Source organism: Sinocyclocheilus grahami, unplaced genomic scaffold (genome assembly GCF_001515645.1).
Source record: "Sinocyclocheilus grahami isolate Dianchi unplaced genomic scaffold, SAMN03320097.WGS_v1.1 scaffold1227.1, whole genome shotgun sequence".
Lineage (NCBI taxonomy): Eukaryota > Metazoa > Chordata > Actinopteri > Cypriniformes > Cyprinidae > Sinocyclocheilus > Sinocyclocheilus grahami.
This window is the reverse complement of record NW_015506406.1, coordinates 7,314-26,101: the sequence shown is the minus strand read 5'-3', so window position 1 is coordinate 26,101 and position 18,788 is coordinate 7,314. Positions and strand designations below refer to the sequence as shown.

Genomic DNA, 18,788 nt, shown 5'->3' with positions numbered 1-18,788 from the left:
CTGACAGTTTTCCGGCAACCCTCCTCAGGATTTCTAGGAGACGTGTGTGTCGCGTTCTTTAATGTTTAAAGTAATAAAACTGGCAAGGGCACTAGTAGGGAGTTCATATATAATTAATACTTTATTGTGATTTGAAATTTTAAATTGTGTATAATACAGTAATGGTTTTGTTATGGAAGTGGCCTATTTTGAGCTTTGATATTTGGAATAGTGTCATTTAGCTAGTTTTTACACAGGCCTGGCAACCCTGCCTGAATGCAAGTTTGTTAAAACAGTGCAAAATAGATATTTGATTATTAATTACTAATATTAATATAATTTTGTGTATTTTTGTCCCCATTAATGACAAAGAGTGTCCAGCAAAACTGCTTTATTTGTGCTTTATGCATCAGAGAAAGTCATAAAGGAACTGTATATCAGTCCTGGCTCCACCCTCAAGGCAAAATAAAACATTGACCTACATTGACTTTTTACACAGGCCTGGCAACCCTGCCTGAATGCAAGTTTGTTAAAACAGTGCAAAATAGATATTTGATTATTAATTACTAATATTAATATAATTTTGTGTATTTTTGTCCCCATTAATGACAAAGAGTGTCCAGCAAAACTGCTTTATTTGTGCTTTATGCATCAGAGAAAGTCATAAAGGAACTATATGTAAATGACAGTGCAAAATAGATTTTTGATTATTAATTACTAATATTAATATAATTTTGTGTATTTTTGTCCCCATTAATGACAAAGAGTGTCCAGCAAAACTGCTTTATTTGTGCTTTATGCATGAGAGAAAGTCATAAAGGAACTACATGTAAATGACAAAACTTTCATTTTTGTGTGAACAATTACTTTAAATTCTTGTCATGCAGGTTCAGGACTTTTCTCAGATTTCTGAAACCAACAGGTCCAAACATAAATTACTCAAATTCACAGAGCTCAAATAATGTGTATCTACTAGACCACCATCACTGTGCACTACAGCACATTTTACCACCAGCCAACCCTGGAGAAAAGGCTCACCCATATTTAAAATATTTTTGCAGCTCCTTGAAAGCAATGGCCCTGAAACTCAGACTTTCAACACCATAGAAGTGAGTGTTTGTGTATGCGAGGCAGTTTTTCATCTGTCATTTTTCTGGAAACACGATTCCTGCCCTACTGGCAGGCAAACAGGCCCAGGCTGCTAGGTTTGCTGCGGTTACTTTTTGCCAATGCCTGGGAAGCCCTTGGAAGGATGTGTGGGCAGATGGAGAGGGAAGAAAGAAAGAGTAATAGTGCAAAAGAGAAAAAGGAGAGCAGGGCTGCCAAGGATAGCTTCCAAACTCACTGGTCAATATCAATCATTATTCTCAAGACTTTGATGTAATTCCTCCCTGTTTTCAGGTTTTAGGACAGGCGCCCATGTCCACATGAATCAGGCTTGGCCGAGTAAAATAATCCTGTAATCATTTGTCATCCCAATCCCAATGATTGTTTTCAAAGACAGCAAAGAGCTACTGGCTGCCATCTACAAGTTAAACTAACATCAGTCATAAAAGTAGGTCTTTGATCCGTTTCATAGTTTCAAAATCTTTGTTTTACATTTTGTGTTTTGCAACGCTTTCAACGTGAAATGTCCAGTAAGTGGAGTTAAAAGGATGTTCAGTTTTATCCAAAACAGATGAACTTGAATCTGGTGATGTTTTATTACAAAGGCTATATGTATTGATGCAGTTTGGAAGTGAAATGTCTGGTGAGTGCCATTGAAAGGTCAATGCTCTATCGTTACAACCTCAGTACACTAAATCCTACCCGAAACCTAGCCGATAGTGTTAACAAAAGCAAATGTGAGAGAAAAACACAATTCCTGAAGCAACCATGCAATTTCTGCATTCTGCATCACAAGTGCAAAACCGGGTGAGCTACCAAGTAAATTTACTTCAGAAATGCAATACACTGGTTAACTTTAATAATGCTAAACTTTAATAACTACCTAAGGTTAGGGGCTTGTACCAATCATGAACCCTAGGCAATAGCCTTAAAAAGAGTTGTGTTCATATTTGCATGTTTTTCAATTCCCATCTAACCTGCAGCTAACCAGAATGCCTCATGTTCAAAACACAATGAAGACACTGTGCAGTATATCCTGCCTTCATAAATCTGCCATTTGGAACATTGAAAAGCTGCTGTGGACAATTTAAGCCCAACTAAACACTTCAAAACAAACTTTCTTTTTCTACCTCACTGCCAAATCAAGCCACCCAGATCAGTATCAGAAACCACTGTGCAGCAATCATTTCGACATAAGCGGGAATACTTGGGAGTGAGACATTTTGGCATGTGTCCACTCTTCATTGTTTACTTCTAAAAAACAAATTGCCCACTCATTCATTTCTTCCCACATTCCTCTTCCAGGAAAATGTTTACTGTAAAGTGAGTGTTCTCAAGGAGCTAATTTTACCTGATTTGACCTTTAAAAAAATGCTCATCTTGACAGTATGCTGTGAAGTTTTATTCAGTCAATTAAAAAATATATTTAGCTGAAATAAATCGTGTGTGTGTAGGCTATATATATAGCTTATAAAATGGCGCCTGCAGGTTTACGGCTGTACGCACTTTGCGTACCATGAGTGCTCTGACTGACCTGAGAAACATTTCCCCTGCCTTCATTCATTCATCCATTAATTCATTCATTCATTCATTCGTTTAAAAAAAGCTGAATTCCTGCAGGCGCCCCTGATTATTTCGATCTCATGAATGTGCGTATCAATAGCACGATTTTCGGTTTCTATTTGGCGTACTATTTATACGCAGAAAATGACTTTGGCGTGCAAATGATACGCAATGGTTAGGATTAGGGGTGTGGGGTAGGTGCCTGTTATAGGTAGCCTACGCCAATAGTGCGTATCATATGCACGCCAAGACATTGCGTATATGCATGCGAAAACTGCGCATTATATGCACGCCAAAGTCAATTTCTACGTATAAATAGCACGCCCAATAGAAACCGAAAATCGTGCTATAGATACACGTTTTTATATGTAGCCTATGTGAATTTTAGATTGTTTCGTGTAGTAGATGGCTAAAAAAACGCCTTGACATGAAGTACATTTTTAAGTTGTCTAACAAAACAGTGTACAATAAAGTTTGAATTATATAACATGATTTGTTTGCTATCTGAGATTCACCATATTGTTATCTTGTCAAAGATGTCATGAAATTACAGGCTGGTGTAAATGCAACCATAAACCTCCATCTCTGCGCAGTTTCTCTTTCGCTGGAAGGCATGAATCCAGAGAAACACCGCGACGAGACATACTGGTCCATTGCGGCAGTTTTTGCCAGTGCGATATATTTGAGAAGCATCATGAACTGAAAATGAATAGTGGTGGGAACAGCTATGATGTAACGTGATAAAAAATAAAAAATAAAAATAAAAAAACGCCTTGACATGAAGTACATTTTTAAGTTGTCTAACAAAACAGTGTACAATAAAGTTTGAATTATATAACATGATTTGTTTGCTATCTGAGGTTCACCATATTGTTATCTTGTCAAAGATGTCATGAAATTACAGGCTGGTGTAAATGCAACCATAAACCTCCATCTCTGCGCAGTTTCTCTTTCGCTGGAAGGCATGAATCCAGAGAAACACCGCGACGAGACATACTGGTCCATTGCGGCAGTTTTTGCCAGTGCGATATATTTGAGAAGCATCATGAACTGAAAATGAATAGTGGTGGGAACAGTGACGATCAGTTAGTGCTACACAATTGATTCAGTTTACGTGGGCGATGCATGTTGCCGCTTTCCCACATGCAGATATCAGCTGTGTCATTTCAAACCTGTTTGTATAACCATGAGCTGCTGCCAGGAGGCGGGACACACGCTGCGGTTTGTGTGAATTTCCCTGAACAGAGTCGCTTGGCAAGTTGATTAACAAAGCCTTTGGTGTTGAGAGGGAGCTTTCTTGTTCTGACCTGTCACAGGGTTCTTGGGTAAAGATAAGATGAGTTAAATTCATCATGCGTTACCTATTGTGGTCTAAATGACAAGTGAATTAAAAGTTAATTCTGCTTTCTTAAGAAATTTGCCTCTTCGAGGTGCAAAGCAGGCTGTAGTAGAGATGTTCGGCCATTCTTTTCTGTCAAGTGTGCTATTCAACATGGCAGGAAAATTGAATCCATTCACTCTTAATAACTGTCTAATTGTGAATGATTCATCGGTTTTCACAGTTCACAGTTTGCCTTTCTAATCTTTTATCAAAATGTAACAACTTGCTCCACCTTGACGTGTCTTTCTAATTTGGCTGAAATTATTTAGGCTGGCAAGCTGTTGGACAATGTCAACCAACAGCCAAATAAGAAAACCTAGATTTTTTTGGTAAATATCCCGTTTCACTTGGAAACACATTACATTATGAAAGTAAATTGTTTGCGTACAACATTTCATGTTGACTTTGAAGGCAAAATCAAGATTGTTCTTGTCTTATTGTGCAATTAATCAATATTTATCATTATATAATTTTTTATTATATTATATTTTAATATACATACTTAAAAATATGTTTTTCATTAAAAGGAATCTCACATTTTAGTTACAAGAGCAATTGAACTTTTTTATACTGCCATTGTCTATTTTCTCAGCTGGACTACACTCTTAAAAATAAAGGTGCTTCAAAAGGTTCTTCAAGCGATGCCATAGAAGAACCATTTTTGGTTCCACAAAGAACCATTCAGTCAAAGGTTCTTTAAAGAACCATCTCTTTCTTATCTTTTTATAATCTGAAGAACCTTTTTCGCCACAAAGAACCTTTTGTGAAACAGAAAGGTTCTTCAGATGTTAAATGTTCTTTATGGAACCATTTAGACAAAAAGGTTCTTCTATGGCATCGTCAAGCACCTTTATGACAAATACTTGTTTTTTAGCCTGATTTGCTAAATGTATCATACCATTGTTGTCCTATTTAAGTGCTGAAGTGAAAACATAATTTAGAAAAATAAATACTGTAAATAAATACAAACACACATTACGATTTTCTATTAGATTTCAGCATTTCCAAATTTTCAGAAAATGTGCTGAAAGTTTACACACCCTCAGGCCATACAAGATGTAGATGAGAGAGATATATTATTTTTGATCAGATTAGATTTAGAGAAATGTAGCATTGCATCCCTTGCTTGCTTCACAAGACATTAACTGTTGGACTGGAGTGGTGTGGATTACTTGTGGTCGATTTGAATCATTACATATTTGAATCGATTTTCAACCGGCTCACGGTTAATCGTTACATCCCTACCGGGCACATTAAGTTGTTGTTTTCAAATATTCAATGACATCGGTACTTTATTATGCGGCTCTCTGGAATACTCAATTCTGATTGGCCATTTGCTGGATTCTACAGACAAATATTTTTATATAACAATGCTAATGATATGATATATGATTTGATATTATTGTACTGAAAATCACATGAACAGCCAGATGTTATCACAAAATAAATCTCTTCAGGATACCTCCATCCGGGTTCTGATCGCCCTGTCTGGGTTTATTTTGCAATAAAATGTGGTTCATTGCCATATCTTTGTTGTTCATCAACATCTGAGTGCATGTGCAGTAAACGTTACCCACAATAAAAGCAGATAACTGCTTTTATGACTTTAAAATCTAATTTTCCCCCACAGCCCTGATGTTTTAATACTGCTCCACCAACGATTTTCTGATGATTTTATTTTCATGATCCCAGACGCCACATGAACATCCAGTATTTGTTTACTGGAACGATAAATATGATTCTGTTGGATTTAAATTAAAGATATGAGCAAAACTACACTATAAGAAAAAAAATCCAGGTATTGGTAATTTTCTGCCAAGATTTTCTTATAAGTTTATGAGCATTTTCTCTAAGCCTAAAATGAAAAACAATACTATGCATAATTCAAAATACCAGTGGAAAATCAATGTGGAAAAATCACATTAACACAGTACATTGGGCCTGTTTTTACAGACTACTTTTAGAGTGTAGATTTTCTGAAGATATGGGTTTATAGAAGAATAAGTTCTCTAAAAACAAGAAGTATGAACCACAAAGTCTTCATTAAGGGTTTCAGAATGACGCAGCATAGCAGTTCAGGATGAAAGATGTCAGAGGATGTTCTGATTGCACTATAAATAAAAAAACATTAACATTTTTATTATTAGTATTGTTTATTTATTGCAAAAAGAAAGTATACATTTTTAACACTAATATATTTAGGTAATAATGTCTTTGATTCATTGAAAGGTCAATCCTTGAGCCTAGTTTCACGGAAGCCACCCATCCGTCTATCCATACATCCATCTGTCCATCGATGGTGGTAACATTACCCTCCAATCATCGTTGCCCTGGACCTTTCTTTCTCTTCCAGGATCACAATTACACTTTGTCACCCAAATCTACCATTGTATCTCATTGCTCTCTATTCTGAACAGTCCTCTAGTCTTTTCACAATATTAAATTGATAAATATCAAAATATTTACCTATTTAAATCAAGATACAAAGAAATGGTGCTGACAAAATACAAGGCTGAGGGAGGGAGCTTGGTGTTCTCAGGATTGTGATTATGGGGTGAAGGTTATTGTATAAAAACAGTAATAAGGATGATCATAATTGTTCTTACTATTAATATTGATACTATAAATAGTGATATAATTACAACAGAACGGGATATGATTACATAGCTGAGCTAATAATAATAATGACATGAGCAGATAAATACATGACCACATGATATTGTAATTTACAACAAAATTGCACTATTAATTTAGTCATGGTATTGATGTATTGTTATTGTGATGTAGTAGAGATTATTATTACTATCATTGTCATTATTATTATTGTTATTTCTATTGTTATTATAAAACTGTGATTGAACAATATAATAGGATATGGTTATATTTTATATATTACATGATTGTTATAAATACCGGGACATATTAGAATGTTTATGATAATGAGGATTATTATATTGTATTATTGTGATTATTGAGATGGTCCTATTGTAATTGGGTATTTGTATATAAATATTATAATATCACAGAAATGATTAGTAACAGACAATGGCAGCAACCATATGGTGTAATATATGGGAATGAATTGGGGGTGGGAGCAAATAAGTTCTACTTCTTTCCACTCCCTTTCGAGCGAGAATTATATGTGTAAATATGTGTGTGCATATGTGTATCATAATTGTAATGTGTATATATGTGTGTATGTGTATGTGGGTATGTATATGTATATACTGTATATATATGTGTGTGTGTGTGTGTAGTTATTATGTGTAAGGTATATGTACAGATACATATATATGTGAGATAAACTGTTCTATTTTTCTATATATGTGTATTTATATATATATATATATATTTGCTCGAAATAAACTTAAATTTAAAACAATGACACACCACACATAAATTTTTTTTAAACGTTTAACTTTTTGTTAATGATTTATTTTGCAGGCCCTGTTTTGTACCATTTATACCAATATACATTAAGTGCTTAGTATTTTGTGTTAATACAAGCCACTTTAAGGAGTGTCACTGCAATTCCCAGTGTGTGTTTGTGTGTGAAGAATGCAGGAAGGAGAAGGACATACGTCATAGTGACTGATGTGTAATTAAACACTCTTCTGCCCAGGAGCGCTTAGTGAGCAACAATGGGAGAGTTCAGAGAGCAGCCGACATTGGATGAAGAGAGGGCAGGACTGAAGACGAGTGTGTGTGTGTGTGTGTGTGTGTGTGTGTGGGCTGTTAACAGTTGTCAGGTTAATGAGGAAAGCCTGAAGCAGCAAATCAAGAAGTGTGCACAGAGTTTAAGAAGAGATGTTGTTAAAAATCCATCAGAAACTGTGGTGGGAGTACTGTCATCACTTCAGAAAGTGCACAGGTCTATAACAGTGTTTCTCAGTGCTGCTACTCTTGCCCCCCAGCACTGCATGTTTTTGATGTCTTCTTCATATAACACATCTGATTCAACTCATCATTTCATTACCAAAAATTCTGTGACATGAATTGGGTGGGTCAGATTAATAAATCATATGAGAGTGCAGTGCAAGAACCTCCAGGAGAATTTACAAATGTCATTTTTTATAAAGATTGATGACAGGGGAACTGCTGCTCTAAAACCATTTAAGACTAAGGTCAAGGTTTGGCTCACTAGTAATAGTAGAGCCCAGTTTGCCTCTGCTGGTAAGATACCGAAAGTGCACCATCTGGACCCAAAAACAGCATCTTTCTTCATTGACAATTTTTCAGAATTCAGAAGTACACATGTAATTGTGTATTTTTTTCCAAGCAACATATAACAGTATGATTTTTAATGTTTTTTATGAAGTCTCATATTATGCTCATAAAGGCTGCATTTATTTGATCAAAACAGTAATATTGTGAAATATTATGATGATTTTAAATAACAGATTTCTGTTTTAATATACTTTAAAGTATAATTTATTCCTGTGATGCAAAACAGAATTTTCAGCATCATTACTCCAGTCTTCAGAAATCATTCTAATATACTGATTTATTATCAATGCTGGAAGCAGTTGTGTAATATTTTAGATTAGATTTTTTTTTCAGGATTATTTTATTAATTACTTATATTTACATATTTAATTGCCCATATTTTAATCAATGATATGTCATAATAGAAACATTATGAATTAATGATTCCACTCAGTTAGCCTATAGGTTTAAAGGAACACTCCACTATTTTTGAAAATAGGCTCATTTTCCAACTACCCTAGAGTTAAACAGTTGAGTTTTACCATTTTCGAGTCCATTCAGCCGATCTCCAGGTCTGGCGGTAGCACTTTTAGCTGTAGCTTAGCATAGATCATTGAATCTGATTAGACCGTCAGCATCTCATCAATATCATTGCGCCTGCTGAACCCATGGTACGGCAGCAAAGTTCCTTGATTATTACGCCGGAATGAGAGTATAGTTCCTAGCCATATCGGCCTAGAAAATCGCAACTTTTCATTTTCCGTCGATGTACATCATTACGATGTAACTACAGAATGGTCAAGTTTTAAATAGGAAAAATATAGAAACTCTTTGGTCATTTTTGAGCGAGATGCTAACGGTCTAATCAGATTCAATGATCTATGCTAAGCTACAGATAAAAGTGCTACCGCCAGACCCGGAGATCGGCTGAATGGATTCGAAAACAGTAAAACTCAACTGTTTAACTCTAGGAGAGTTGGAAAATGAGCCTATTTTCAAAAATAGTGGAGTGTTCCTTTACATGGAAAGTGAAGCTGTCTGACATGTACATCTAATTCATGAAAATACTGAATAATAACCTTGATTACATTATTACATTTAAAAATAACACTAGTAACAACATGCCACTTGGGGCCTTCTGTGCCAATTCTGGTGGGTCATCTAACCCCAAAGGTCTAATTTGATCTTTTTACTTCAAAATAACAACTATATTTTTTACTCCCCAAATCTAAAAATATGAATATATCATTAACAAATAGACACAAAAAACATTTGATATTCAACATAATAAAATGTCATAGATTACTATTAACCTCAAACCTGTTTCCACTGACTAGATCTCACAAATGTTGAATAGCATAGCCATTTATAAAGTGTTTTTGTGCAGTCTGTGGTCAAGAGAAAAACTTAAGGAGGGATGTATCTTAACCAGTCCTACATTTTATATATTTAGAATGCATTATATTACCAAATAATGTAGCTGCCTTCCATGTTGCAGCTCATAACTGTGAATAGAGGCGCTCAAAGCTGCGCATGCTCTTATAGTACCATCAGCCGTTAGTCAAAAGTTTTAACAGTGGTGTTTTGCTGACACCTATGGTCATTGTTTTGATCAACATGAAAGTCGATACATTTTCAACTAGAAAGCCATTTTCTTAAGGAAATGAATGTATAAATAAATAAAGTGACATTTTTTTATTTATTAAAATGATCCAGAAAACGAGACGAAAATGGAAAGGAGGCGGCCATACAGAATAAATAAGATATCCACATCCTAGAATTTGAATGCACATTGTGAAAAAAACATGTGTGGGTTAGTGTAACAATGTACGGTCTTCTTTGGGTTTATGAAACCCAAAGAAATAAATAGCATTCATTGGAGACTTTATTTCAGTAGCTGTTTCAGCTGGATATTGATTGATATTCATACATTCTTACATTCGTACTATACATTAAAGTTTAGCTTTATATAATAGTTAAAATCACCGCACAAATAAGAAAAAAATCAAATAGCTTGTTGACATTATTTGTTATACAGTATAGCAACATGATGCCACACCCATTTCTTTTTTTTTTAAAGTCGTTCAAAAGCAGTATATATGAAAAAGCTGAACAGGTTTGTCTGCTGTTGAACAGAATGAGACATGATGGACAACAAGCAAGCAGTGGCTACAAGCCTGCACCTCTAATGTGGCATTTCTTTAAGAACTCTGTTTAAAAGACGTTTCTCTCGTTACAATACAGATCCAAAGTTTTTCTAGGAGCCATTTCCATGCAGGCTATTTGACAAACGTTGATATATACTCCCTGTTTGAGGTAGGTTGTAATATTGGGAACTGTTTATTGACGCTGATTTAAGAAGAATACCTGTCTTTTATATATAACCTAGATACAGGTCTATGTGAAATATTCAGTAGCCTACATTTAAAAGTCTTCCACAGCAGAAAACTGTTGTCACAAGGTGACGCTGTTTATTTAGTCCAGGGAGTTTTCCTTCAAGGCTGCAGACATCCCACCAGTGTGTTGTGTTCAAAAAAGACTAAAGACCGTAATTCACGCTAATAAATTAATTGTAAACTGGTATCTATTAGTTTTGTCATCGGAAATAGGCCTACGTTAAATTAATCTGACAAACACAAGTAGCTAAATAAGACAGGTAGGCTAGGTATAAGACGCCATATTTGTTTTTTTCGCGAATCAAGCTGACTTTGTCAGCCGGTTTTATTTATTTATTTATTTTTGTAAAGATGTATTTTCAATGTTTACGTCAGCTGATGGACACCAACGTCTCCCTTGACACCCAATTACGCTACATGTAATAAACTATATAGCTACAAAGTCCCTGTCGAGATTGACTGACATCTCTCACAGCCTCGTTTTCATTCGCGATAAATGAAGTACACTCTTAAAAATAAAGGTGCTTCACGATGCCATAGAAGAACCTTTTTGTCTAAATGGTTCCATAAAGAACCTTTAACATCTGAAGAACCTCTTTGTCTAAATGGTTCCATAAAGAACCTTTAACATCTGAAGACCACAAAAAAACACGTTTGTGTAATGGGACTTTTGATTTTGGCTTAGATAAATTCGATAGCCTTGTGACAACAATCCACGGTCTATCCTAATAACTGCATAGTGGAAATATAAAACCAAAATATTAATCGTATAAATATTCTAATATATAACATCTTTTACATGGCAAGTCGTAGCATTTGTAACCTATTGTCGTCTCCATTTGTAGAGTATGTTGTATAGGCCTACATCATGAATACCCTGGAATGCCACAATAAAGCACATTATCTTGTGGAACTGCTGCGTCGGGTTTGTATTCATATATCCTTTTCGCTTCCAAAACCATCCTTCATTCATTACTCTCGCTGGGCCTGTTTCCAATCTGAGGACATACGTGATAAATTTGTGAAATCATGCCCACCCACGTCCTCTCTACGCTCGGTGGGCTCCGGTATCAATAAGATTAAATGTGCAGGAAATGTAGAAATCATCAACAAAGAGCTGCATCATTAAAACAAACACCCCACGGCCTTCAGCAGCCAAATGCAAGCGAATATGGTTCACTTTCATCTAAACGACCCGACAATTTGATTTGATTTTCACCATATCATTATAGAAAACTACTTTAGGCGCAATGGGAAATGTAAGATATTAAGATAGAGGAAACATATGTGCGAAGATCAAACACAGTACGGCACCTTATGATAAATATTATAAATCTGTTTCTTATTTTAGCCTCGTTGCATCAAAGCTGAACGACATTCAGGCTATTTCATATTCTGCAAGAAGCAGCCATTTTACTTATCTTTTTATTTTTATTTAATTTTTTTTGGCTTTAATGGCCTCCAGTATTTTTAACTTTCAGCATACACTTTATTTTTTATATTATTGTTGTGATATATTTAATATCTGGATTTAACAATAACTAAAATAATAAAAACATGTATAGTGCTATAAAATTATATTTTAGATCTTAATGCTGTTCAGTATTTATCAGTCATTATTGTTATTATTTCATAATTTGTTATTTATTATTTAATATATAAAACAATGCAAATACAAGTAATAAAGAATATTAAATATTAATTAATAAAAATATGATGACAATACCTCAAAGAATGTAGCCTACCACTGTGAAATATGAATACTGTTAACTGATTTGCTAAATTGGCTGCATTTGTTAACTTGTGCCCTAATTCAGCAATTTTCAATAAACTTAGTCGATTTGTATGTGAATAGAGAAATAAGCATAAGCTAAACTATAATCTTTTGGTGTTGGTGGATTATTTACACTAATTATATATGCTGAGATGAGAGAAGGACTTCTATTAGTGCATGCTAATTTGTCCTTTTAATATTTTCTGTTAATTCAAACAGAATACGTGATATCTGATGTCGAGCAGTTAAAGGAGCAGGTAGCTTGTCTTTTTAATTCCCAAAGTTAAGCGACGTAATACCCTTGTGACTTGAGTGACATGATATCAATCATGGTTGCTTCAGAGGACTGTCTGCGGGCAGAACCTGGTAGAGTTGCCCTGTTTTCATTGGAGTGGAGCTTCTTCCTGAGAAGTTCGTCCTGACATCATCGTCATCCGATTCCCGAACAGCTGCAGGAATCCAGCTGCGTCGGAGTGGACGATGGACATTGCTGTATACGCAACTCTCCAGACCGCCTGCGCTCGAATGGTGAGGATTCCTGTGTGGCCAAATTCAATCTTGTGTTGTTAGCACGTTCGTCTCTTTATAATCCATCTTCCAGGGTGTTCTGAGGAACCAGGAACAGCCCTTTTCAAGTGAAGGAGAATTTAAGACTCTTGCGCGTCGCCATCTGCTTGTTTAGAACCCGTTTCGCGTCTCCAACTTGTGGATTATGACCCTGGACACTGATTTAATGGATGACCTCGTTGTCGACGTGGTTGGAGAAGGTGGCAAGGAGTCTGGAGACGAACATCTTTCGACCTCGGCTCTTTCTGCATCCGACCGGGTACATAACAGGGGGGATAAGGACCGCGTCCCATCTTCCATATCTCCCTCAAGTTCGAGCAAAAGCACTTCGGTGAAACCGCCCTATTCCTACATCGCTTTGATCACCATGGCCATCCTCCAGAGCCCAAAGAAGCGTCTCACCCTCAGCGAGATTTGCGACTTCATCAGCCACCGGTTCGTGTACTATCGAGAAAGGTTCCCAGCCTGGCAGAACTCCATCCGACACAACCTCTCCCTAAACGACTGCTTCGTGAAAATGCCACGCGAGCCCGGTAATCCCGGGAAAGGGAATTACTGGACTCTGGATCCCAATTCATCGGATATGTTTGAGAACGGAAGTTTCCTGAGGAGAAGGAAGCGATTTAAGCGGCAGCACTTCAAATTTAGTGTGTTCAAAGATCAGGCGCTGCAGCCGTGTGGCTTTCCGAACCTCGGCTACGGCGCGTACGGGCTCAGCGCGTCCTGCGCTCGTTTACCGGGTCTGGACCCGTTTTGCTTCCATCAACCCATCGGTGTACCACCTGTTGGGAGCATTTTACCGGCTCTGTCCACGCTTTTCTCGAGGAACTCTGTCACAGCCAAGTCTTTCCAACAGTCCCAAACAGTGGCCATCGAGCCTGTCACCCCGGGTCTCGCCTGCGCAATGGCCCCGACCTCTCCATACGCGTCCTCAGCACTGTTCAATCCAGTGGGCTTCCCTCGGGTCGTCAATTTTCAGTACGAGTACCAGAAGCTGCAAGATGTGCACAGCCACGTGGATTTGTCCACTAAACACAGACACCTAGCTAGTGTCAATTACTAGCAGCGCATATTTTGACACGAAACTATTGTTTTTTTCTCAGGAATTATTTCATTTATCCCGAGGTATAACAGTGTGGACAGCATCGCGTCGAATGTTTGCGAACTTTTGAGATTAGTTTTTGTCAGGAATTCATCCAGTGAAGTGTTTCTGTTACATGCTGAAATTGTTAATTGATGCATGTTATTTTATTAGAATGATTCAATATCGAACGAATCAACTATTTAAATGACGATTTTCCTTATCGTTTTGACGGAAATAAAATTGACATTCTTAAATGGACAAGAAATGTCGTGATTTGTTTATGATTTGGCATGGACAATGTTTCTTTTCTTAATACAACTGTGTATTACTTGCAAAAATTCTCTTTAAATGTGCTGTACATACAGTGCCATTTTGCACTTATTTTCCAGACGCGTCTCACTCATTTCTCAACAAGGATAAAAAGTTAAATAAGCAGCAACCCCAAAAAAGGTAAGATCAGGTAAGATATCGATTGCTAACATTTTGTAGTAGGCCTACATTCATTTTTATAATTCATCAACTTATTTTCAATCCTGTGAATTATTGTCATTAATATGAATGAAAAAAATAGGAATTACAATTTTTAGCATAATTTTTGTATTTGTAGGCAAACACAACGTGTGTATACATAAATCAGAAATAAACCATGCCTTAGAAATGTACAATAATGCCCCACATATTTAAAATGAAAGAGCAAAAAAGTGCTTTCCTCTGTTAAGTCATTATCTTTTATAACATTTGACAAAAATCTAATCTAGGCCTATTTAAGGGTTTGTATTGATTATGGGAGGGGTTTTCAATGGCTTCTTGTGCATTTGTGTGATTTTATAACACCCATGATCATGCTTATTAATTTTCAGAATGTATCGAAATGATTCAATTGAAGTATTACACATTAATGAATGCATACAGTATCTTGCCTGAGCATGAGCAGATTTCCATCTGAGCGCACATTGTAAATAATCATCTCCAAACGCTCAGCTGAGTCTTGACAGCTCTGACTCTGACTCAGGTGTATGTTCACACTTCTATTAGTTTGACAATCTTTTAACCCAGTAATTTCAATCGTCAATTTCAAAAGCTCTACACATCATGCATCTATACAGCCTATGACCGCAAGTCTAACACTATCGTCTTTCCCAGCTGCCACAGTTTGTGATCCTCAAAAACAATCTGCGAGATTATTTTCTCCAGTCAAATGGCCGTCTAAGCCCCATAACTTAAAACAAAATAAGCCATTTCATGTAGGAAGACAGAAATCATAATAAGCCCTGCATTTGTGGTCTGAAACTGAATACGTCCTCTGTGAAAACTGCACTTCACGCTCCATCAGTGTCACATTAAGCATGCTAATAATATTGTGATTGTGATGAATTGCTCTTTATTTGGCACCCACCAGCAGCGCTGCCAGCTGCTTTTACAAGGGAGTGAACGAGCAAGTTCGGTTTGAAGGTCTGCTGGTACCTGACCTGAGAGGCGCTTTCTCCTGTCTCCGCATGCCAAGTTAAACAGGATGGTTAACATCATTCCTCAAAGCCTGTACCAGCTCGTGCGGGTCTCCTGCTCTCTCCTCCAACCACGCAAAACAAAGACGCAGAGCTGCAGAGGTGCTCTGTGGGATATCCTACTCTTTCCAAGCAGCTTCCTGAAAAGGAAAATTCTGTTACCTCATAATATTGAGGTGTACTTTGTTGCATTTGAGTTGTGAAGGTACTAAAGTGACTCAAGGGGTGAAACAAAGGCATTCATTTAAAATTAATTTGCCCAGTAGAGAAAGAGATTTCTAACGACCACATCTAAACCTTTCAACAACAAAAAAATTAAGGTTCTACACTACCCATAATCGCATAGCGAGTTTCTGTGGAAACAAGGTAACATCTCTCTCTCTCTCTCTCTCTCTCTCTCTATCCATCTTTTTCTTGTCATAAAAACGGGCGCGGCCATTTGTAAATTCTATGGGTCTAAAAAAAATTAATAATAATTCTATGGGTCCGGCTTCCGGTCTCATCTGCGTCCACTCCGTCCAGCTATTTTTAGCTGAACAAAACAGTTCCTTTTGCTGCTTGGTATTGAAAGTTGGTGCGTCTTATCATATTATTTTAATGTATTATCGTCTTAATTATGAACACACCGGTTTGTAGTGCAAACAGTTTTACCGTTTACTGCGCGTTGTTATTCTCCTCGTTATTTACCTATAGCGGCTAATGAACCGGAAGTCTCACCCATAGGCTTACTTCCGCCTTGAAGAAAAAGGTGGATACTCCACTGTATACTCAAAGGTATGGAAGCCCGTTTCCGCCACTGAATAAAAAAAATATATATATATTATTGCGACTTTTTATCTCACAATTCTGACTTTTTTTCTCACAATTGCGTGATACAAACTCGCAATTCTGACTTTTTTTCTCAGAATTGCGACTTTTTTTCTCAGAATTGCGACTTTTTTTCTCAGAAAAGTTTGGTGATTTGGTGTATCTTGTTGAAGTACAGCTTCTGTCCTTTGTCTCATTGATTACATCTCTGAGACTTTTCAAAGAGAAGTGAGTATTAATTTGATTTGCCTAATGTCAATTTAGCTTTATTATTTAATGTGTTTATGTGTTTGGTTGGGTTTAGGTGGGTGCCATTTTGTTTTGCATTACTTCTTTTCTCCTAGTTTAGGAAATTAGTTTAGCCTATTGTATTTTGTTTTCTTTTCTTTGTAGCTTAGCTAGTTAGTTGTAAAAGAGTTAGCTTGTTATGTTTGTTATTTTTGGCCTTAATTGCCCCCTTCTGAAATTGATACCCTTTTGTTATTCTTTTTCTGAATTATGTAAATAAAACTACTCTTTTTTTTTGTTCCAATTTATCCTGGTTGTTTGGATTATTGTAGCCATTCTGGCCCTGCAGACGGGGTTTTCTCTGCCGTTGCATGTCCACTCAGCACCAACCATTTATTTCTGTTGCAATCTTTCTCTAGACTAATCTAGACTATAAAAAAAAATATAATAATATATAAAAAATGTTGTTATCTTGACAATACATTTCTTGAAATATCTTACCCTCAGAGTGGATTCAACCTTTAAAAATAATTGTATTTTTATTATTTTTATTTTCAAGTCCAGTCAACTAATGTGATGTTTTAACAAGCTAAATCATGTCAACTTGAAAATATTTATTTTTATAGATTATAGATATAATGCATTTATACATGAGTCGATTAATCTTAAGCACATTTGTTTCCTCGCTGCCTTAAAAGTTTTTAGTTAAGATGATAAAATATTTTGCCTTGTGTCAACTTATTGATTGAGACACTATTTCCATTCACTTTTTAATTGTGTAAAATCACAAAAAAATACAAATAAACAAAATCTGTCAAAATAAACAAAATATAAAACAGTAAGTTTTTATGTTAAGTACATACAGAAGTCCCACAATTCTGACAAAAGCAGTTGGGGGTGTAACAATATATTGTGCTACAATATACAGCAAAACAAAAATGCCACAATATGTGGATGTGGACAATTAATTGCAATATAGAGAATAATTCACCCCCCCCCAAAAAAAAACTGTCATCATTTACATACCTTCATGTTGTTCCATAACTTTTGTTCATCTCCGAAACACAAATTAGAATGTTTTTAATTAAATAAACACTGATCAACACACACACATATAAAGTGCATCAAATTCTCATGAGTCAGTTCATATAGATTCAGTTTATATAAGATTAATTTTTTATGATGTTTTAGATACTTTTTGAAGCATAGACTTTCAATGGAGGGACTGAAATATCTCTATCTTCATTTGTCTCTCTATCTTCAGTTTCAAAGATGAATAAAAATTGTGTCTGGAACGACATGAGGCGGGTGAGTAAATGATGGCAGAAATGTCATTTTGGGTGAACTATCGCTATTAATCTTGCTGTAGAGTTAAAGGTCATTCACACAGATGCAGACCAGTGGGATAAAAAAGCAAAGAGTTTTTAAAAAGTAATAGAGGCAAAAAAAATTAAATATGACGCTACCCAGACTAAGGTCTACTGCTGCACATACATACATAAATACATACATACATAAACAAATAAGAAAGAAAGAAACACATACACACACACACACACACACACACACAAACAAAACGACCCATTCTTTATTGAAGCATTATTGAAAAAATTCCTATACCGAAAAAAATAAATGGGAAAATATCTCTGGAAATAATCTCTTATTAGAAAAAGGTTGTATTTCAGACCAGATCTGATTGAAAAATCAGATGAAGAATCAGATTAGTTCTCAAATGTCCTTGTTTAAGTACAGTACACACTTCAAACTCTTTTGATCCATGATACATACGAGTTGTAATCTGTGTGAAGCACAGATTCTGGTGTTCGACTAAAACAACAATGATCATTCTGACCAAAACATCACATTTGTAATAAAGTGTTACCTTTTGGCACTTTAACAGCTAGAGGCAACACACTGACATAGTAAGTGACACAACTGAGACCCTGGCCATAATGAAATCTGATCACAAGTGGTCACAGAAGACACATCTGAGATGCATGAAAACAACCGGTGTAAACAGCAATCTGTCTCAGCTGTTCATTTGTTATCGGACCACTAGAGATGGTTGTTAATACCAAGTGTAAACAGTCTTTTTTTAATCCGACACTGCAACATAATTGCCCTTTAAAGGGACAATAAAGATCTGCTAATACAACTATGACAGAGTGATGCACCTCCTTAATGAAAGGGG

General features: G+C 36.0%; 1 protein-coding gene across 1 annotated transcript; it reads left to right on the top strand.

Annotated features, from left to right (window-relative positions):
- Positions 1-13,107: 13,107 nt before the first annotated feature.
- Positions 13,108-14,166, top strand: LOC107568238 (forkhead box protein D3-A-like). Its single transcript, XM_016254171.1, has one exon. It carries the CDS (start codon positions 13,119-13,121, stop codon positions 14,034-14,036), a length of 918 nt encoding a protein of 305 aa, XP_016109657.1. The 5' UTR covers positions 13,108-13,118; the 3' UTR covers positions 14,037-14,166.
- The last annotated feature ends 4,622 nt before the right edge of the window (positions 14,167-18,788 follow it).

Coding starts and splice junctions, on each gene's coding strand:
- LOC107568238 (XM_016254171.1), top strand. CDS start 13,119: ATGACCCTGGACACTGATTTAATGGATGACCTCGTTGTCGACGTGGTT.